At 47.4% G+C, this 21,232-nt stretch overlaps 4 protein-coding genes across 4 annotated transcripts; 2 read left to right on the top strand and 2 right to left on the bottom strand.

Annotated features, from left to right (window-relative positions):
• Nucleotides 1-1,124: 1,124 nt before the first annotated feature.
• Nucleotides 1,125-2,872, top strand: LOC120959615 (SUMO-conjugating enzyme UBC9-A). Its single transcript, XM_040383117.2, has 4 exons — nt 1,125-1,475; nt 1,625-1,708; nt 1,930-2,192; nt 2,287-2,872. Exons 1-4 carry the CDS (start codon nt 1,410-1,412, stop codon nt 2,348-2,350), a joined length of 477 nt encoding a protein of 158 aa, XP_040239051.1. The 5' UTR covers nt 1,125-1,409; the 3' UTR covers nt 2,351-2,872.
• A 403-nt stretch (nt 2,873-3,275) lies between these two features.
• On the top strand, nt 3,276-5,499 carry LOC120959612 (ATP synthase subunit beta, mitochondrial-like). Its single transcript, XM_040383112.2, has 2 exons — nt 3,276-3,373; nt 3,503-5,499. Exon 2 carries the CDS (start codon nt 3,584-3,586, stop codon nt 5,096-5,098), a length of 1,515 nt encoding a protein of 504 aa, XP_040239046.1. The 5' UTR covers nt 3,276-3,373; nt 3,503-3,583; the 3' UTR covers nt 5,099-5,499.
• A 6-nt stretch (nt 5,500-5,505) lies between these two features.
• On the bottom strand, nt 5,506-6,796 carry LOC120959613 (transcription initiation factor TFIID subunit 8-like). The gene is made up of 3 exons (XM_040383114.2): nt 6,536-6,796; nt 6,187-6,473; nt 5,506-6,117 (listed from the first exon to the last, which is right to left on the bottom strand). The coding sequence occupies exons 1-3, from the start codon at nt 6,669-6,671 to the stop codon at nt 5,572-5,574; spliced, it is 969 nt and encodes a 322-aa protein (XP_040239048.1). The 5' UTR covers nt 6,672-6,796; the 3' UTR covers nt 5,506-5,571.
• A 265-nt stretch (nt 6,797-7,061) lies between these two features.
• LOC120958847 (CDK5RAP1-like protein) lies at nt 7,062-9,160 on the bottom strand. The gene is made up of 3 exons (XM_040381901.2): nt 8,990-9,160; nt 7,738-8,913; nt 7,062-7,671 (listed from the first exon to the last, which is right to left on the bottom strand). Exons 2-3 carry the CDS (start codon nt 8,906-8,908, stop codon nt 7,121-7,123), a joined length of 1,722 nt encoding a protein of 573 aa, XP_040237835.2. The 5' UTR covers nt 8,909-8,913; nt 8,990-9,160; the 3' UTR covers nt 7,062-7,120.
• Nucleotides 9,161-21,232: the final 12,072 nt, after the last annotated feature.

Raw genomic sequence — 21,232 nt, 5'->3', positions numbered from 1 at the left:
AGAAAGGGGAATGCGGCAAGGGAGGGGAGGTGTTGTCACGCCTTGCTGTCAAAGCCTAGGCCGAGGTTGAGGCATATTGCTGTAACAAAATGAGGGGAAATCTTAGCTTAAATCTATTTTGTGTGCATTTATTTTGCATTTTTTGCAAAAATTTTTGCTGATATTATCCAAACTGCTCTAAAAGCATATACAATTGGGCCAAAAAAACGGTTGTTTGAGATATTTAGACCTCAAACGAGGAGATTGGCCCATTGTCATTTGCACACCTGTGTGTCAGTCACCTTGGTTGTAGCGTTTTGCGCCTGTGTCGCCCAATGTTTACGTTGTTTACGGCAGCACCGCCACAAGCACGCAGAAAGAGATCCTTGCAAAACGATTGTGCTATTTCAAGGTAAGAAAGTGTTTTAGATATTTCAGCGATCGTGCTAAGAAAACGGTGTTTATCGTTTTAGGCAAAACAAGCATAACATTCATCATGCGGCGTCGAGAAATTCCTGCATTTACGCTGAAACTGAGCGACCTGAAGGAGTACGAGCAGGCGAAGCAGGAGAAACTGGACAAGAAGTCGTGCCAGACAGAGAAGCAGCCGAAAGCAGCGAGCAGCTCACAACAGGCGCGAAAGCTGCCCCCAAATGTACATTCGTTTAATTAGTAAATAAGGAGGCAATTGATGTGATTTTGAAGCTTGTTTGTGTTATTTATCTTGCGGTCGGAGCAACAGCGCTCAAAGAATTCGAACTGATGGACAAGGTGGCCAGACTGTTCTGTCCGATAGGCCGAATGTGGATACGTCTGCAAAGCTTCGTCTTTTTAGACGGAGGGAAATACTGTAATTTTTCTTTGACATTTATCTGTCAAACTTAGACTTTGGCACAACAATGCCTTTCGTGTGTGTAATAACACAGGAGAATTGTTACGACACCTTTCACATTAATTATTTTATTTATTTATTTTCTAGGCTTCACCCGAAAGAATCATTAATAATCATAATCATTACAAATCAGAAATGAGCATGCCGAATTCCAATTTTCCGACTGATATCTATCTGTCAAAACCCTGTTAGAAGGATGAAATCCTAAAATCAAATGACAGTATTTTCCTCTGTCTAATAGGGCCTTCAGTGTCCTTGCCGGTGAAACGGTAGAACTTTAAATCAACCGGTTCGTCTGGTCACCCTGCCGAAGGCACCAGCTCGATTGTTTTTGTTTCTGGCCTACTGCAACCATTTTACTTGCAACTGTCGGTGACGCCGGTTCGAAGCGGGAACTAGTTCTTTTTGTGCAACGTCTGTGCCTGTGTGTGTGTGTGTGAGCGTTTCTATTGTATTCTGAGCAATTTAGCCCGCGTGTTAACATCGTATAGGGGTTTCGCTACAAGCTCACGTAAACAAAAATACAACAATCTGCAAAATGTCCGGCATTGCTTCGTCCCGCCTGTCTGAGGAACGCAAAGCCTGGCGCAAAGATCATCCCTACGTAAGTTCGATCGACTTTTTCTCCGGCCCGCCATTGCGTGAAATCAGACGATCAGCCGGCATTTCTGCGAATGTGATGGTTTTTCTTTTGTTAAGTTAGTTTAATGACTTTTTTGTGTTTGTTTCTTTGCTCTCTCTCTCTCTCTGCAGGGATTCGTTGCTAAACCGGCGAAGAATTTGGATGGCACAGCAAATATCATGAACTGGGAGTGTGCCATTCCTGGAAAAAAGGGTGTAAGTACAGTAACCTTGTGTCTGTGCATGTTCTTGTATGTGTGTGTGTGTGTGTGTGTGTGTATGTGTGGAAAAAGAGAAAGGGGAGCTTCGTTTTGCGCTACTGCCTGTCCTTTTCCCGCCTTTTGTTGCTTGAATTACTTCAATTAATTATTCTGTCTAATTGTTTTTACGCGCCCGCGCCACAAACGTTGGTCGTGATTGTTTGTTCGTTGGCACAGACGATTTGGGAGGGCGGATTGTACAAGATTCGCATGCTGTTCAAGGACGATTACCCGACCACCCCGCCAAAGTGCAAGTTCGAGCCGCCATTGTTCCACCCGAACGTGTACCCGTCCGGCACGGTCTGTCTGTCGCTGCTGGACGAGCAGAAGGACTGGCGTCCGGCAATAACGATCAAGCAGTTACTGCTCGGCATTCAGGATCTGCTGAACGAGCCGAACATTAAGGATCCGGCACAGGCGGAGGCGTACACAATTTACTGGTAAGTAAACAGTGTATCCTACCACCTAGAGAATTACAGAGGTAGAAATGATAATTATTTTTGTTTCCTTTTTTTTCTTGTGCATTTTTTTTAGCCAAAATCTGGCGGAATATGAAAAGCGTGTACGTGCGCAGGCCAAAGCAATGTCGAATAGTTAAATGATTTATTGTTCATCGTAATGTAGAGGCGATTGAATTAATGTACGGATAGAGTTAAGCGAATTTACAGACCCAGGATAGCTGGCAGATCCGTGTGTGTGTCTCTCTGACCATTGAGTGCCTTGCGTAGCTTAAGGACATTAATCTTTTCTTTGTTATCTCTTGACTAAAACCAACGTAAATAATTAGGGAAGTGAGAAGTAGTAGTTAGCATGGATTGTTGCCCTAGCAAATTCTGACCATAGCGACGATGCGTTGCTTGCTTTGCGAAAATAAGGATAGTTTCGGTGAAATAGCAGAGCGCGATACCGAGTGAATTAGAAACAGTAAGAAGGGCAGACAGCAGAATGGAACTCGGAGGAAACTCAAGTGAAGAAATGTATCAGATACGAACTACTTTTCGAGCGATTTTGTGGACAGGGAGTGAGCTCTTTGGTTCATCAGTAAGTGGACTGGACATAATATAACATAATAAACACTGAAATATAATCAGTCACTATAGCTGGCTACATACTCGTTTAATTATGGAGCATAATTTTCTTTAGAACGACATCGAGGAACATCTGAGATAGTCAACCTATTTCCTGATAATTAACTTGTGGCAGAAGGAAGCAACGGAATTCAGTTCCGATCAATCCCGCGTAATTTAAAATAAGAATGACAGAAGAGTGACAGCTGTTGTTCTAAATTTGTCCACTGCCAATCCAAGTGTGCGATGAAATCAATATTTTTACTCTATTTTTATGAATTAGATATTTCATTAAACAAATTCTTCGTATTTAAATAAAATTCTATAGATTTTATATATGCTCTTTACTGCCGGTACAAGAGAGCGAAAGAAATTCCCTGCAAAGTTGGTCAGCCAGCGAACTCGATCCAACGCACACAGTGTGTGGTGTGAAAGTACGCCACCAATGAAACTCGGCACGCAGTGTGGACCTGTCATTGGTTGTAGAAATTCTGGCACCTCGCCGCAGCAGCCCCGATTGTATAATTTTCATTTTCCCAACAAATTGTCATCCGGTAGGTTTTACGTAATCAGTGTTATTTTACCACTTTCCTAGTTTATCTTTTAGCAATAAGTCGACCCATTTTCGAACGATCAGCTTGTGTGAATAACTCGTGCCCATTATTCCCCCGTTTCGTCTTTAGATAATTTGTTAGAAAAAAAAAGAAGCAGCCCCGAAACTAACCCCAGAAAAGCATCCAACGCGCGAGACCGACCCGCCGAGGATGTTTTCGACAATGAAATCGCTCATGACCACCGCGGTCCGGGCGGAGCAGATGATGGCCCGTTCGTACGCGGCGAAGGCGGCGGCAAAGGCCGCGGCCGGAGCGCAGGGCAAGGTGGTGGCCGTCATCGGTGCCGTCGTGGACGTGCAGTTCGACGAGCAGCTGCCCCCGATTCTGAACGCGCTGGAGGTGCAGGGCCGCAGCGCCCGGCTGGTGCTGGAGGTTGCGCAACATCTGGGCGAGAACACGGTGCGCACCATCGCCATGGACGGTACGGAGGGTCTGGTGCGTGGGCAGCGCGTGCTGGACACCGGTTCGCCCATCCGTATCCCGGTCGGGGCGGAGACGCTCGGTCGCATCATTAACGTGATCGGCGAGCCGATCGATGAGCGCGGCCCGATCGACACGAACCTGTCGGCGCCGATCCACGCCGAGGCGCCCGAGTTCATCGAGATGAGCGTCGAGCAGGAGATCCTGGTGACGGGCATCAAGGTGGTGGACCTGCTGGCCCCGTACGCGAAGGGCGGCAAGATCGGCCTGTTCGGTGGTGCCGGCGTCGGCAAGACCGTACTCATCATGGAGCTGATCAACAACGTCGCCAAGGCGCACGGTGGCTACTCCGTGTTTGCCGGCGTCGGCGAGCGCACCCGCGAGGGTAACGATCTGTACAACGAGATGATTGAGGGTGGTGTCATCTCGCTGAAGGACAAGTCGTCCAAGGTCGCGCTGGTGTACGGCCAGATGAACGAGCCGCCGGGCGCCCGTGCCCGTGTCGCGCTGACCGGCCTGACCGTGGCCGAGTACTTCCGCGACCAGGAGGGTCAGGATGTGCTGCTGTTCATCGACAACATTTTCCGCTTCACCCAGGCTGGTTCGGAGGTGTCCGCCCTGCTGGGTCGTATCCCGTCCGCCGTCGGTTACCAGCCGACCCTAGCCACGGACATGGGTAGCATGCAGGAGCGCATCACCACCACGAAGAAGGGCTCGATCACGTCGGTGCAGGCCATCTACGTGCCCGCTGACGATCTGACCGATCCGGCTCCGGCCACCACCTTCGCTCACTTGGACGCCACCACCGTGCTGTCGCGTGCCATCGCCGAGCTGGGCATCTACCCGGCGGTCGATCCGCTCGATTCGACCTCGCGTATCATGGACCCGAACATCATCGGCGCCGAGCACTACAACATCGCCCGTGGCGTGCAGAAGATCCTGCAGGACTACAAGTCGCTCCAGGACATCATCGCCATCCTGGGTATGGATGAGCTGTCCGAGGAGGACAAGCTGACGGTCGCCCGCGCCCGCAAGATCCAGCGCTTCCTGTCGCAGCCGTTCCAGGTCGCCGAGGTGTTCACCGGCCACGCCGGCAAGCTGGTGCCGCTGGAGGAAACCATCAAGGGCTTCACCAAGATCCTGAACGGTGAGCTCGACCATCTGCCGGAGGTGGCCTTCTACATGGTCGGCCCGATCGAGGAGGTCGTCGAGAAGGCGGAGCGTCTGGCCAAGGAGGCTGCCTAAGGAGGGCATGAACGACAGGTGTAAGGAGTTTACGCGCCCGTAGTACTGTGACGTCGCCACCGTTTCTGCCTCGAATGGTGGGGGGAATGTCGGGGATGAGGGGAGAGAGAGAGCCCGCGAAAGGGGGAAATCCTCCCAAGCCCCCTTTTTCGGGTGGGAACTCTCGCTTCAGCTGCTGCACCACCACCCCATTCGAGGACGCAATGGGCGACAAAGCAGGCGGGCTGGTTAGTGCGTTAGTTGTAAGCGAAATCAGTAACACTCATCACCACGAGTAACGACAAGATCTATCAACCCCCCTCGCGGGGGTGGGGCGAACCGAGCTGTGTAATTTGTTTGTTTTCTCCTGTGCGGAAATACTAAACCACCACGTTTGATCCGATTAAGTATCAGTGTAGATAGCTGTGCGAGTTGTGTTCGGTGTTTCTTTTTATTTCCTACATTCGAAATTAACCTAAGATCGCCGCTAAACTCTAGCGCATTTCATGCTTCACCTTTCGCGGTATTGTCGCCGCCCGCAGGTAAGGATTATCGATCGGTGCCGGCGTACTGACGCCGGACGTCTGTCCGCTGCCACCGGCCGAAGCACTTGCCGTCGCCGCCGGAGAGTCGCTTTTCGATGCGGAAGGCGAAGCCGCCTCCTCCACCTCCTGTTTGGCTTCCTGGGACGCTTTGTCCTCCTTTTTCGGACTCTCCCCGTCCTCGTCGTCGTCATCGTCGCCGGCGTCGGCCTCTTCTTTCGTTTCCGTTATGTCTTCCTTCCGGTTTGCCACCAGATAGTAATACTCGAGCTCCTCGAAGTCAAATATTTGGTCGCTCGGGTTCAGTGCTTGCAGGTAGGGCGGAAAGGATGGTTTGCAGGCGATGAGCGGGAACATGGGGTTCTCCTCGTTGTCGAACAGCGTATCGATTTCGCTCGTTTTGGCCAGAAACTTGGTCAGAGCACGCTCTACATCCCGCTGCTGCTGTGCCGCCTTCTCCCGGATCACCTCGTACTCCGTCACCGGTTGTTTGTGGGTCTGAAATATTCAACACAGAGTCGTTAGGAAAGGTGGCGAAAGCGCAATTGCTGCTCCGCTGCTGCTTACCGGCGTTCGTATGTATGCGTGCGGATCCGGGAACTGGGGCAGATGGCTGGGAATGTAGGACGGGTGAGGTATCTTCTGGCCAGCCTGCAGTATGGACTGCTGCTTCTGTGCCTGCGCTTGCTGCGGTTGGGGCAGCACGTGCCGGCCTTCGCGTTTGGCGAACGTGTCCAGTCCCCGGATGGAAATTCCCATATTGACCAGCGCCACAACCACGTCCCCGATCACTGGCTGCGTTCGTCCGGCCAGTTCACAGTAATTCCTAGCCGAGTGTCCCAGCTCAACTAGAACTAAATGGGCAAGCAATTAGCGAAGAAAATTCAACCAAAGCAATAACCAGGGTGAAACTTACAGCTCTGCATCATCTCGGTGAGCGTTTCCAGGGCGTCCTTTTCTGCCGTGCTGAAGCCAGCCTCTTCCAGCTGGGACGAGATGGCAATCGTGAGGAATCGCCGTCGTGCCAATTGTGTTGCATTTACCTCAGCCATGGTGTGCCGGAATGATGGTCGAAAACAAAAACCGGCAATTCAATATTCCGGCTGTGTAATCGCCAACCAAAGCTGCGGTGATTCTGCTCGCAGGATTGTTTACAATCTCGCTTGCTTGTGTTGTGACAGCTACGGCAGTGACAGTGGGCGCGCAAACTGTCAAACGGCGCCATTTTCGTCCGAAATTCGAAGAATGCCATGACAATGGAACGTTCAAAAAAGGGAGTCGGAATTCCATTGGTTTGTGTTTTGTTGCAAAAATGTGTAAGTTTTAGTTAGTTATTTTATGAAAACGTAACATAACGTTGAATAGGATACAGGTACGTAATCGCTTTGGCTTAGGAATAGTTTCTTTCGACCTGAAAAGCATGAGCAAATAGTAAACAAGTGTTCAATAGAGGACCATTTATTAACAACTCCGTAACTTCCTACACGATCGTGAGCTCTTCCTACGCATTTCCATAAAATTCCCTTATCGTTGTGTGGTACAAAGGCTCGCCTTTAAGAATTTGTGAATTTGAACCTGTTATTCGCACCGCAACGTAATCCCCAACGCCCAACGGTCGGACATCGTCACGATCAGCCGCCCGGTCGGACCGAACCTGTCCGGCAGGAACAATAACCTTCACATTTCCATCATTACGACCCGCAAGATCGGTTCGTGATCGTTTGCTGTAACCCTCGATCAGCACAAGCTCCGTTCGATCAACAAACAAACTGTTTAGACGTTCCGCTTCCCTCCGGAAAGCTGCAATCATCCGGCGCAAACGCTCCTGCTTCACTTCCTCGGGTACATCGTCACTGTACCGCCGGTGGGCCGTAGTTTTCTCCCGCATACTGTACGCAAACAGGAACGCAGCATGGTAACCCACCTGCTCGATGAGCGATACCGTGTCGGCAAACTCGGGCTCGCTTTCACCGCAGAAGCCGCAGATAAAGTCGCTGGAAAGCGTTACGTTCGGTATGATGCGGCGCACTTCCTTTACCAGGTTTAGATATGCTAAAATTGTGGAAGAAAACCATCAAAACACTTGTTTGGAGTTAGCAAAGCCTTAGCATCACTTACCTTCCCGCGTGTAACCACGTCTCATCCGCTCCAGCACCTGCGTATTGCCGGACTGTGCCGGTAAATGCAGGCTGTTGCATATGTTCGGATACTTCCCAACCGTTTCCAGCACATCCACCGGGAAGTCCTTTGGGTGGGGTGACGTGAAACGGATCCTCATCTCGGGAACCGCTTCCGCCAGCTCTGTCATCAGCTCGGCAAACCGTAATCCCCCGACCTTGCTTTTGTACACGGTGCGGAACCCGGGCGCCAACAGCGTTGCCTCCTTGGGCGCATCCTCTAACGATCCGTCGCTTGTGTCACGATAGCTGTTAACGTTCTGTCCGAGCAACGTTATTTCCCTAATGCCTTCATTTTCCAGCTGCAACACTTCCTCGCGGATCGATTTGATCGGTCGGGACCGTTCCTTGCCGCGGGTAAAGGGAACGATACAGTACGAGCACATGTTGTCGCATCCACGCATGATGGAAACGAACGCGGTCTTCGATTTACGGTCCAGCTTTACCGGCACCACGTCGGCGTACGTTTCGTCGAGCGAAAGTAGCACATTGATCGCTTTCTGTCCCCGCTGGCCGATCGCCAGCAGGCGGGGCAAATCCTTGTACGCATCCGGTCCGGCCACCACATCGACGGAGTGCTCCTTCTCTACCAGCTGCTTCTTCAACCGTTCCGCCATACAGCCCAGCACCCCGATCTGTAACGGTTTTTCGCCGTTCGTCTCACGCTTGCGCTTCAGCAGCCGCAAATGTTTCAACCGATTCCAGACCGTATCTTCCGCGCCTTCCCGGATGGCGCACGTCATCATGAGCACGATGTCGGCTTCCTTCAGATTCACCGTTCGGTGGTACTCGTGCGCTTTCAGTATCGACCAAACGATTTCCGTATCGTTGGTGTTCATCTGGCAGCCGTACACTTCGAGGAAAACCTTCCGTTTCTGTCCCCGGAGCGTTTCGGGGGCGATGTATGGGATGGGTTTGCCCCGGTCCGCAATGTAGACGGTGGAGGTTTCCGCTTCCGTTGTTCCACGCAGGAAATCTTGCAACGAAGGGCCTTCCTTGAGCTGTTCCCGCTTCTGCAAACTGCTCGATGATGCGGTGCGCACGCACGTCCTGTGTGGTAATATCCTTCGACCCAATCGGACTAGTATCGAATTTCTTGCTAAAGTGTTCATTGTATCTAAAAGGGGAAAGAAAAGAAGCAATCGTAGAACTCTTTCTGCTTACATAAGATGTCGTGGTGCATGGGTGTTTACTTTCTTTAAAATGCCTAAAACACTGTTTTCATCCAATTCACCTATTTGTCGTTAAATTAAACTTATTTGAACCACTCTACACACTAATTTAATCTTTTCTGTGGGAAAATCGATGGTTTTTTGATGCGGCTTTTGGTTCTAGAGGTTTGTTTACAAACAAACACGTCAATGTGACTTTCTCAGCAGCTGTCTATTGGATCAGGGGTGTCCAACCCTTTGCTCGGGGCTTTTGGACAGCAGTGGAGTTTTCCTAGAAGAAAGTTATGTTATTGTACTTCATGAATAGAAAAGTTTTTTTTTATGAATATTGACGTGCATCCCACAATTCTTATTAGAAAGAGTGTCATTTTAACTCAATTTTGCTTGCGTTTGATATACACCCACGGGAAATGTATGAGCTTTTGTTTAAAGCTGCCGACAAAGCTTCGTTGCTATGGCAATCACAGCTTTTTGCGCAATCTGATGACCTGAACATAGCTGAAAAGTCCTGAATGTTACGAAAAGTTGTTGTCTTATATCGAAGTTTCTTAGTAGGAGAAAGCCAGCGCTTTCTATTAAGTAATTCCTCTTTTTCCTGTACAGCAACAAATACTGGTCTAGTGTTGTCAGGCTCTTTTAAATGAGTGTGTAAATGGCTTATTTCTGATTTAATTTTGGCCTTAGTTTGACCATGATTCCTTGCGCATCGGGACTTTCGTTCGGAAAAGTAACCTTTCCATGTCAAGTATTGTCGGTATCCAATAGACCACTAAACTGCATCTGAGAATGTTTCGTATAAAGTGTATTATCTGACAATTTTCTTATTTTTCGCATTTCTAGCTTGCCAAATGGTATTATGGGCCAATCTTGAGGTACAGTCGTCAACTAGCATGACTTCACAACATGCTCGTCATGGACTCAAGCCTCGTGAGGACAGATCCCTCTAAATGTGGGACTATCCTGCTATTGGTTATCAATTAGTCACTGATTGCCAAGCTCCTTAGTTGTGCCCCTTATTGTTGTGCTAATTAAGCAGAAGAAGAACCTGTGGCTATGAAATAGTACTAGAGACATGATAGATGTTGTTTGTATTACGTTATGTTGATGTTATTTACTACCTAATCCTTCACCTTATGTTTTCTTTACTAACCGTATCCCTCACGATGGTGTTCTGAAAGTTTTGCTGTGCTCAGTGGCGGGTCTTTCTGAAATGTTAAGCGAGAAATTTTAAGAGGAATTCTAAGCTAGGGAGGATTTAGAAGCAAACTGACTTGTTAGCGGAGGGTGGGTCCCTTTTTCGGGGCTTCTCGAGACCTCGGAGTCCCCTTGGCTATAATCCAGTTTAACATATCTCCAACTTGGTTGAGCTTTTAAATGAAACTATAAAGTAATTGCATTTAATTAGGGTTAAAGCAGTCTCCTAGAAGCATGATACCTCATTTTAAAAGTTTAACGGAAATTTCTGGCACCAATTCCAATCACCCAAGTGCCCAAAACCAATCCGACCAGTCATACATACTCCCAAGTTGCTATCTAGCTCTTCCAGTCCAAATCTCATGATGCTAACGGTTTTTCTAAATTCTGGAAAAACTTGAAACCAAAATTCATTATTCGTTTGCAAATCTTTGTCTCACAAGCGTAACTTAAAACCGTCCCAGCTGTCCTTGCTTGAGGGAAAGCTTGAGAAGCAAACGAATCGAACGAGCGCCAGGATGCTGCGCGGGAAAATACCCCAAAACGGATCCGGCAGCACCTTTTGACCCGGGTGCCAGGGTAGCCGATACCCACGATCTGCCGAGGATGCTGACCATTAAATTTGCATTAATGCAAAATCTTTCGCCAATTGTCCAATCTCCCAGACGGACAGGCCGGACTGGTTCCGAGTGATAAAGCGATGGTTCCATTGTTATTATAATCAAATTAAACTACAAACCTTCTTGCTACTGTCCCGTGAAAGCGTCACTGTCAGATATCTGGAAGGAGCTGAAGCCTAAAAAAAAAGACAACGGAAGGCTGAATACAACGTGATTAACTATTTGGCAAATGTTGGGCTGGTGCAAAAACTATCCCATGGCCTGTAAAAAGAAAAAAAACACAACCATTCCTTCCCATAACAAGCCTCAGTATTTATTTCACATAAAGCATTCGGAACAATTGAGCGTTTTACGACTTGTTTTCTGTATTTAATTAAATTATTCCTCTACCTACCACCCCGGGGCTCCCGGGTGCGTAATCGTTCGATGCGTATACGCGGTGCGTGAGGCACAAATGGAATTCAATTTGAATTTCGAATAAATAAAGCCATTCATTGGCCGGGAGTCGTCGCTGACTGGTAGTCCGGCGAGTTCTAGCGCGCGCGAAGGGGTCCTTAACATCTTGCAAACATGCGTGCCCCGCGTTGGCAGTTCGGCTCGCTAGTAATCCGCATGTGAAAAGTGACCACCGCCCTATCGCGATCCGGTCGCTCACCCTCCCAGCGTTTTTTTCTTGCCTTCTTCCTGAGGGTAAACTCCGGCGACATGTCCTGTGGGGTCACCGTGCCCATTCCCATTCCCGTTTATCTGTCATGCGTAAACTTTCCTTACGCATCCCCGTACGCTCCAGATGTACGTAGCTGGTGCGCATATCCTGTTTGACCACTGGGCGGTGGAAAATCTCCCTCCCCACCCTCTCGTGCCAGGTCCGTTTTCGTTTTCAAACGTTCGGGAAATAGGATTCCCATTAACAAGGTTACAGACCATTGAAATAAATCTTGCCCAGCTTCCCGTGCGCCAGTAACAATGTAATTCTTCTGGAGGCAGAAATGCGTGCGTGTGTGTCCGACTTTTTTTTGTGTGTGCCTGAGTCTTATATTTTGGACCACTTTTGGCGCCAAATGGAGGAAAAAGCCCCTCTGTTCACCGATCAAGAGCTGCCTAGGTATGGTACTAGGCTAGGTGCTGCGCTGTGTGAAAATGGTTGCTTTTCAAAATGTGGGAAATGTTTTGCAAACGGCTGCAGCAAACGTATAATTAACGCACTACGCAATATTTGTGCGTGTGGTTCGGTTTGGTTGGTTTTGTCAGTTGCAGGCTACGCACATAGAAAAAATCCCATACCGTGGGACAAGTACGCAGGAACTCGAGGCCAACCGAAATGACCGTTGAATAACGAATAAATTATAGGTTTCCAACGGTCGATTTTGCTGCTGGACAGTTGCAGCTTGCAAATTCTGGAGCCTGAAGGAAAGCCTAAGATGTAGAAAATGTGAGGGAAATCTCCGGGTGTCTCCGGGTAGTCGTGAACAAAATGGCTGACAGACAAACAACAGACAGGCAGACAGCTTCGAAAGCGGATCTCTTTATGGGTTTATGGGAGCTTCACACTTCAGTCAACCGTACTACTCGGTGGTTTGTCGATTAAAGAAACAGTTTATTCTTTCTTACTTCCTAACGTAACTCTAATTCTATCTTAACTTCTAAATCTATCATCTAACTTAGCTCTAGATAAGTTTAGCTCTAGATAAGCTGAAATTTAGATCGATTTCGATCAACTTGATTCCGATCCTATCTGAATTCCTGCAGGTTCTTGCAGCTAATGTAATGACGTTAGTGCCTGAAGCATCCAAGGATTTTAAGTTGGTATATTGAAGTCACTATTACTTACTTATCCGGCGCTACAACCGCTTTGCGGTCTTGGCTTGCCTCAGGAGTGTTCAAAACCGCTCGCGGTCTCGCGCCTTCGTTTGCCAGTCCGTTATCCCGGCCTTAATGGCGGACGCCTCCACGCCATCTTGTTACCTCAGTTTGGGCCTCCTCTGTCCTTGTGGACGGTCTAAAAATACTTTACGGACTGGGTCGTCCGTTTCCATGCGTACAACATGGCCAGCCCACCGGAGCCTGGCGAGCTTGATACGCTGTACGACAGTGAGGTCGCCATACATCTCGTATAGCTCATCATTATAACGGCTCCTCCATTTTCCTTCCAAACATACGGGGAAAAGTATCCTTCTGAGCAGTGGCGGGTTTACAGCGTCGGAGGCCCCAAGCAGTAAGAATTGTTGAGGCCCTCTGTACATAATTACCGGGGGGTACTTGGCATCCGTCTTGAAAAATGTAACATTTCAACTTAAATTTTGTTGCTACCGGGGGAGGGGGGGGGGGGGGGTGCTTGGTTGTCTCTAGCGCGGGGCCCCAACGTCCAGCACCCACGGGGCCCTCCTTGCTAATACAGTGCCATATTCTATCAACTGTTATGGATAATGGACTAAAGATTCCGGGGCCCCTCATTGATGGGGCCCCCCGCAATTGCTTACTTTGCTTACCGTTAAATACGCCACTGCTTCTGAGCATCTTCCTCTCGAACGCGGCTAAGAGGGTTTCGTCAGATTTGGACAGTGTCTAGGTCTCAGAGGCGTATGTGAGTACCGGAACTATATAGGTACTATATAGTCCCAACTTCGTCCGTCGCGACAGGTTCTTTGAGGTGAACTGAATTTTCAAGCTGTAGAATGACTGGTTGGCAGCCAGCATCCTTGCGCGCAACTCAGCTTCCATGCTATTGTCGTTGCTGACCTTTGACCCCAGATAGGTGAATTCTGGGACGACTTCAAACGTGCGTTCACCTATCTGTACATCACGCCTACGTAGATTCTGATTATTTATTGGCAGGCCCGCTGATGTTGCCACCATTAGTTTGGTCTTTGCCTCGTTTATCTGCAATCCGAGGCTCTCTGCCGCCTGCTCGATCCCTTGGTAGGCTTCTGCTACATAGATGTCACTCTTACTATCTTGAATTACAGTTGGTCTGAAGAGCCATATGTTTTGGAAATGTTATTAACTTTATAACATTTCCTATACATCTTCTTCTATTTGGCGTAACGTCCTACGCGGACATGCCGGCCTAAACAGGCTTTCGAGACTTAATTCATTACTACGCAGCTGGATAGTCAATCCTTGCTACGGGGGGACGGTCCATTCTAGGCTTGAACCCATGACAGGCATGTTATTGAGTCGTTCGAGTTGACGACTGTATTACGGGACCTCCCCCAATTTGAGATTTCCAAGACATTTGACAGATTAATTCTAACCTTATGGGCTCTTTAGACCGATCAACTTCATGTACTAAGCCACTAATTACTTGGGCGCATGCATTATTCATTTCAACAAGAAGTACGTCTTGGATATGTTGGGTAAGAATGTTTAGAAGCTTACGATCAACTATGTTGTTCAAATGGTTCAACTGGATTGTGATTCTGCTAATGCTAATTCTTAGATAAAATTTGAAGCCAGAATCGTGTCGATACGAGTAGCTAGAGCAGTGTCATCTTGTGTCGTTGCCCTTGGCATAACATTTTCATTCGTGTCTGTATAGAAGCAGCATATAGCTCATCTTCACTACCAAAACCAAACAAAGAACGATAAACCTCTTCCCCCGTAATCCTCCCGGCCTTCGCAGCCACAACCATAAACCATCATCTCCAACTTGCGATGAAATCGCATGCATTCGGGCGTGTGCATCACTCGGAGATGCTATTTTTAATTTCCCGTGCCCCGTGCCGTGGTTCCGCTCTAGAAAAAAAGAGAAGAACCCCACCCGAGACACACGTGTGGACTACACGGATATTTCCGCTTTCGGTCGATCCGGGACCGGGGACAGCAGACGCAGACGGAAGCAGACGGGATCTGGAATGGCAGAATGGCACAGCATTCCGGAGGGGAGCAGGTTGGCTAAAAATAGTAGCAGTAGTAACCTCTCAGTCGTTTGTCGTGTTGTGCCCGGCGGCTGAGTAGTGAATCGCAACGCAATCGATCCATCGGGTGGTTGCGGCATTTGATGGGTTATTACTAACTGTTACTACAGTTCTATTGTGATACTAGATAGAAGATATGTTTAGCGAAAAAGGGGAAAAGAGAGGAGAGAGGGAAATGAATCTAGCTCTTGCCGATTGGATCCGATTTTGCGCCAATTGGAATGTTCGATGTAATACTATTAAGAAGAAACATTAGTGAAATAAGTCAAATACCACCTAATTGAGTATGTTAAACACATGCTTTATAGCACTTGGTATGCTTTATAGCACAGAGGGGAAATGTGAACCCCAAAAAACCTGTTCAAACTCAAAGAAATGTGAGTTTTTAATAAGAAACAAATATTTAATGATGGTTCTTTTAAACTAAATACTTCATCTAAAAGGTATATTCATTTATATTGGTGATGGATAAACTTTCAATATTTGATGCAATTTTTAGCTTATTAGTTAAATCATTATTATCACTTACAAATCTGATAATACTAACTTACTTTATTCTGTTTATTTTCCTCATGAAGTTCGAAAACTCAGTTGTGTTCAAGCTCAGTATTGTAAAGCCTTATTAAGCCTTATTAAGGAATACATGGGTATATTACAGTAATTTTAGAATATGAGAAACATAAGATCGTTTTCTCTGGTCAATGGAGTTAGATGAATTTTCAATGAATAGCGTATCATGAAAAGCAACTTCCCTCCCTTCCCCAAGCATGCCACAATACAAAAGCATTCCCATTAGCGAGTGCCCGCGAGGAGGCTCCATTACTGTATTGTCTCACCATCGCTTTTTGCACCATGCTTCGCAATTGGTTTCGTAACTGCAGCGGCGCCATTTTGTACGCGCCAATTGGCCAGCCGATAACGGCGATGTGCGTTTAATGCCAATTGTGTGATAGCGTGCATGTGTGCGTGTGCGGGGCCGCATGTATGCAAATGCAACCCGCGTGTATGCAATTTTGCTCTCCCGCCCCAAAAGGTGCAATGCGCTGCAGTCGTGCTCTGTCGGTGTGTTGGTGTGCCTGCAGCACGGTGCATGCAGTTTGAGCGGGACCGGTTTTTGCTCCGGTGCAATGCAGCACTGCAATTGGACGAAAAGGGTTGTTCACTGTGCAAGTGCGCGAATGTGCAAGTGCATTTTTGATTTACTCTTTTTTTTATTTGCCTCCTGCGTATGCAATCGTGTGCTCGCGTCATATTTCAATGGTGGACGTTTGGTTGTCACGCTGGGAAGGATTTTTAAAACAGGAGAAAAGGGTCAAACATAAAAAAGCTCCAACGAGCAAAAACAAAATGAAGTAAAGGGAAGCATTAATAGAAAATAAAACCAAAGTGCGGAAAGAAGGCAAACCCGTCGACCCGTCGTTTCACCAAAGGAAAATAGAACAAGGGTTTTGTTGTTTTGCAGCACAAAACCGTGTGTAAATAATCATGTGGTTCTCGTCATGCCTATTCGTTCCCCTTTGTAAGTTTTGGGGCAATGAATACATCCTGGCCGTCCCGGGAAAGGAATAGACAAACCAATACTAGCATCGGCTAGTAAAACGGCTCTCGCGGGTAGCGAATTTTAAAACAAGTCTGCCTGAAGTTTCGATTCCCTTTCGTTCGCTCCGGGGTTGTTTTCACGTCCGCCCAAAAGAACTTCGCCAATAAACTCTTTTCCACAACACGCCAGGACAATAGATGAGAGGGTTTTTTTTGTCGGGGACAGGACAAGCATAGAAATTAATGCAAAACTAACCGGACCGAATGTCCTTTTTTCGCATCACAAAGATTCCTAGATGGGCCCCGCGGGTTCGTTGTCTGGGTTCGCACGGGCACAGCGATCCATCGGCCTAGGCGTTTCCTATTCAGGGCCCTTTGCCGAATCCTGTACTGAAGCTGAATCAAGAGGGTTAAAAGGACATGTTTGTGCCGAAAAAAAAGGATTTTGCTCGTGCAAAAAAGGCAAGAATTAGTTGTTGGCTGTTTGTTTATAGGAATGGTTTGGTTTGAATTATACATATGAGAAGAGAGAACATCATCGCAGCGCTTTTAAGTGAAGACAATGAGTTGTAACATGATAAAAAACTCCTTTTATTCATATAGGTATTAGTTTGAAGTGTTCCAGTCCTATCTGGTTTCTAATCGGGCTCACTATCTGTGACTTATGACTGTATTGTCACAAATCCAGTGGTTATTGTGAGTTATTGATGTCATTTTTGTCCTCTCTATCCCTGAGTTTCTCGTCTTGCCATTTCACAAATGTCCCTAGAATACGATCAACATCTTCCAGACGATTTCGGGACGTTTTGTTCCGCACTGCAGCCCATGTCGTCCCGGTCCAAGATCAGGGAAAACCGGAGTAACCTGTTTGAAATTTGCTACACATCCGTCCTGGATTGGAATCGAGCAAACCCGTCCCGATAGAATGGATGTGCAACGGTTTGGCCTCCGAAACCTTGACCTCCAAATTCTCATGACCCTTTAAAGTTTTGCGCAAGCACAACGTTCTTTTTTTGTTGGGAAATTCTTCCCTTTAATGGATAAATCTTTCCTGAGATGTAAATACTTCAGTCAATATTTCACTTTCTTTAACGGAATAACCGCTTCGTTTCGATGTCTTCTCTGCTGCATTGAAAGGGGACGGATGCTGCTATCCTAATTGTGGCCTAAACCTAATGAATAGCTGAGCCGGCCGAAAGAATTTTGGGCTGCGCCCAAGAGGACGCTTTTAACTAAATATTCCAACATATTCGCCTTAGCGTCCTTCCAATTCTTCCCCAAGATCTCCCCCAATGTGTGTGCGCGTGTGTGTGCGAGTGTGTGAAGCAAAAGAGAGAAGCGCTACCATTTCACTTTCATCCCAAGGCTATCTATCGGCGTCGAATAGCCGGTTCGGCGGTTAAAATTTGCGAAAGCCGTTCCGTTTTTTCCAGGAAGGATCAAACGGCGCGATCCCCGTTGCATCGTGCCCGTGGGGTTTGTTGTTCTCGCTCGCGATCCTCCATCCTCCGCCAACCAGTGTGCTCCCGATTTCCCTCCTCATGGGAAGGTCCCTCCCTGGCTTGGCTCTTGGTCGCCAGAAATCTCGGATCACAATTTCAACCCTTTTTTGTGCCTGGCTGTGCTTGCCGTTTGCTCCAAGGACAGGCAGTATGGAGAAGAAGCCTCGGATCGGATGGAGAAAATAAATATCTTACACAAAAAACTCTGCCTGTGTGTGCTTGTTGGGAACCATGGTTTATCCCTTTCTGTTCGGCAAACCCCGGGACCTTAAAGGGACGGCGAAAGTCAAAAGAAATTAACTGGAACGGAAAATCAGGATCAATTTACTCTGCACCAAGCTGGTTTCTGTGGGGGTAGTGGCTTTCGCTCGTAAAGTGTTCCAGGTTTTGTCGGATTAGAAGAAAAGTTAAGGAGAAGGTAGACGCATTCGGCAGGTGTTTGTACGCTCTCACTCTCGAAAACTGTACTTTTGTGGTAGAAAGTGAAGCAGTATGAAGTTTCAAATCTTTGGGACAATAAATACCAATAACAATCTTTGGGACAATAACCAAACCATAGTTTGGTGCACTCCACACCGAAAGCTAAAGCAAAAGGGCAAGCCTCTCTGTACCTCTTGCTTGCTCCAAAACGCAAACAGTGTAACCTCACCTTACCTCGATAAGATCCTCAAGCAAACACACAACAAGCACAAGATTGCAGTCAATCGAACGACGGTCGTACACGCATCATCATATCGCGCCAGAAGCGCTGGGGTGCGCTGCGCCTGTTAAAATATTTATATCAATGTTTACCCGCACCGCGCACCGCGTTCTTCATCGTCACATCGGATTGCTTCCGGTTTGCTGGTGGCGCGCGAAGCACAAGCAAGAAGAGCCCTGCCCTCCCAGGGCCGCCGTTTTTGGTCGTTTTTTGGGAGTACTGCTCGCCCGTGTGTGTGGTAGGCGCGATGGAAACCGGTCACGGGATTATCCGCTGCTGCTGCACATTGCGCGCAAACAAAGCGAAAACCTCGCGCCAAATCCTCCCGTGTGTTTGTGTGTGTGTATGTGGCTGCGGCAAATGCCGGGAATGCGGAAGTAAGTTGCACGCAGGACCAAACCCCCTTCCGAACTGGCGCTTTCTCATGCATTCTTGCGCTTCACGATGCTAACGGTATGTCCTTGGCCGTGCTTGCTTCTTCCAGTTGGCATGTGGACTGCAATTCGCGTTGTTCACACGTACGCAATCACGCAATCCCCCAAAAATTGCGGAAGCTCACTGCTGAGAGCGGTATTCAATATTTCACGCATCAGGAGCAGCATTCGGGAATTTCGGGACAGGGGAGGAGGAAAAACGGGAGGAGGACGAGAATCGGTCCTTATCTGGCGCCCTGGGTGTGTATGTACCGGCCATACCGGCCAGCTGGTGGTGCTGTACTTGGGAGCACCTCAAAATGAATCACATTGTAGCGTGTGTCCAAGCCCTTTGAGCGACAGTAGGCCCTTTTTTCCTCCTCTCTTTCTTTGGTTGGAAAGTTTGTAATCTAATATTTTAAGCAAAACGAGTTTTTTGTTTGTTTGACTGAACCCTTCGATAGGAAATGTGGCAGTTAGCATTGCATAGCAATGATTACGTACACTGGTTTTTGTTCCGTTGGTGCATGGTTGTTGTGAGTGTGTAGAAATTAATCGATCGATTGTTGTTTGGATCGAATTTCACAGTATATTGATTGATTGGAGCTAATTTTGATACATAAATGTCTCCTATGTTGGGAGTAAATTTTAAAAATGTAGATCTGCGTTATAAGTAACCACTTTGAGGTTAAATGTTGAACAGTATAACAAGATTGATATTAAATCAGTTATTGTTAATGTTATTGTTATATTTAATGATATTAATGATTATGAACTAGTTTAGAGAGTTTAAAGTATAATTCAATTGTTTAATTTTCACTTCAAATATTAAGCATAAACATTGCCTGGCCAACTCCGTTGAGGTAATGTACATCAAACAGGCAGTTTACAGTGTAGTCACGCCTTCAAAATCACTTTAGGTAATGAAAACATGTGAAATATATACCAACGAAATGTTAAATTCTTATGCACTTTGAGGAGAAGTGCACAGATGAAAACTGAGATGACAATTATGTGAGATATTCTCTATTTTGTGGCATTTAATGGTGATTATTGTACAATAATACAAAATCAATTCAACCTTTATAAAATTCTTGTAAAAATGATATAATCAATCCATTAATTCTCCATATTCTAGTGATTGGAAAGCAAATGTTTGCCTTATTTTAAGAATCAATGAAACACAGAGATACGGATACATGGCACTAACGCACCACATACATTCGCCCCAAGGGCTACGATAAACAATTTGGATTCATGGTAAAGTCAACGTGTAGAATCGATTAAAGTTTATCAAGCCTTCTTGCGTCTGAATTAGTAGATTAAACATTTAACACTAAAGCATTGTTCGTTATATATAAAACGAATATAGGAAACTTCACTACATATGTGTTTAAAAAACCAAACCCTTTTAAAATGCTTCTCTTTCCCTCCACGCAAGCGTTCCACTCTTAGGCAAGCGTTGGCTGTGTTTTCATCGCTGCGCATTGTAGCCCGATTATTACGCAGCCGAAAGAGATCGCTTTCACCCCGACCCGTCGACGCGCGGGGCACCATCAGGCGTCAAGGGCGTACGGGGGCCCTGGGAGGCCACTGTCAAGTGCAACATGCCGGCCGGCATCGCTGACCTTCGGTGGGCCAAAAAGAAAGGCGGTATTGCCAAACGGAAAGGGAATGTTCGCCCTTATTTTCTGCCCCCCCCCCTGCCCATCCTCATCCTCCCTAGTATGGCCGTGCATGCGATACGGCTCTCGGTAAGACATTTTGAAAATTAATTCTACTTTATGGACGCGTGGACGGGTGGGCCGCCATTTTTGATTCTTCCAACTCCACCGCAGCCAGCCACCCATCGCTACTGGCACTCCAAAGATTGGCGTTGCGTTTGGCAATCTAAGCCGCATACATAGCCCTCTTCCGCTCTTCCTCCACCTTCTCCTTCTGCTGCTCTTCCTCCTCCTCACACCCAGTTCACGCGCCAGAGTTTCGTCGAAATGCACGCGCTAAGATGGTGATAAATTCTTGAAAATCGGTCACCACACAAACACCGACGAAAAAAAAAAATGTGCCGGGGACCGTGGCCGACCACCACACACACGGGCGCGTACGCACACACGCAACACAGACCACATCACATATTTTATATACGGCCCCGAAGTACGGCGATGGGGGGTTTTCGCCCCACAAAATGTTGCCCTCTCCGCCATTGTGGAATGCGTGTGTATGCGATGGGGTGAGTGTCCGTTGTGTGGTTGGTGGAAGGGGTGGCGCAATCTGAAGCGCGCGCCCGCTAGTGTGTGCGTATACCGAGAGAGAGAGCGAATTTAGGGGTTGTGATACTAATACCACCCCAACTTGTCCCTCTCCCTCTCTCTCTTTCTG

The sequence above is a fragment of the Anopheles coluzzii genome, chromosome 3, assembly GCF_943734685.1.
Source record: "Anopheles coluzzii chromosome 3, AcolN3, whole genome shotgun sequence".
Lineage (NCBI taxonomy): Eukaryota > Metazoa > Arthropoda > Insecta > Diptera > Culicidae > Anopheles > Anopheles coluzzii.
The sequence above is the reverse complement of the archived record's forward strand: the minus strand, read 5'-3'. Positions and strand labels throughout refer to the sequence as shown.

Coding starts and splice junctions, on each gene's coding strand:
- LOC120958847 (XM_040381901.2), bottom strand. CDS start 8,908: ATGAACACTTTAGCAAGAAATTCGATACTAGTCCGATTGGGTCGAAGG. Junction 7,672..7,737: donor ACGTGGTTACACGCGGGAAG/GTAAGTGATGCT, acceptor CCACAATTTTAG/CATATCTAAACCTGGTAAAG.
- LOC120959613 (XM_040383114.2), bottom strand. CDS start 6,671: ATGGCTGAGGTAAATGCAACACAATTGGCACGACGGCGATTCCTCACG. Junction 6,474..6,535: donor CACCGAGATGATGCAGAGCT/GTAAGTTTCACC, acceptor TTGCCCATTTAG/TTCTAGTTGAGCTGGGACAC. Junction 6,118..6,186: donor ACGCATACATACGAACGCCG/GTAAGCAGCAGC, acceptor TGAATATTTCAG/ACCCACAAACAACCGGTGAC.
- LOC120959615 (XM_040383117.2), top strand. CDS start 1,410: ATGTCCGGCATTGCTTCGTCCCGCCTGTCTGAGGAACGCAAAGCCTGG. Junction 1,709..1,929: donor CCATTCCTGGAAAAAAGGGT/GTAAGTACAGTA, acceptor TCGTTGGCACAG/ACGATTTGGGAGGGCGGATT. Junction 2,193..2,286: donor GAGGCGTACACAATTTACTG/GTAAGTAAACAG, acceptor CATTTTTTTTAG/CCAAAATCTGGCGGAATATG.
- LOC120959612 (XM_040383112.2), top strand. CDS start 3,584: ATGTTTTCGACAATGAAATCGCTCATGACCACCGCGGTCCGGGCGGAG.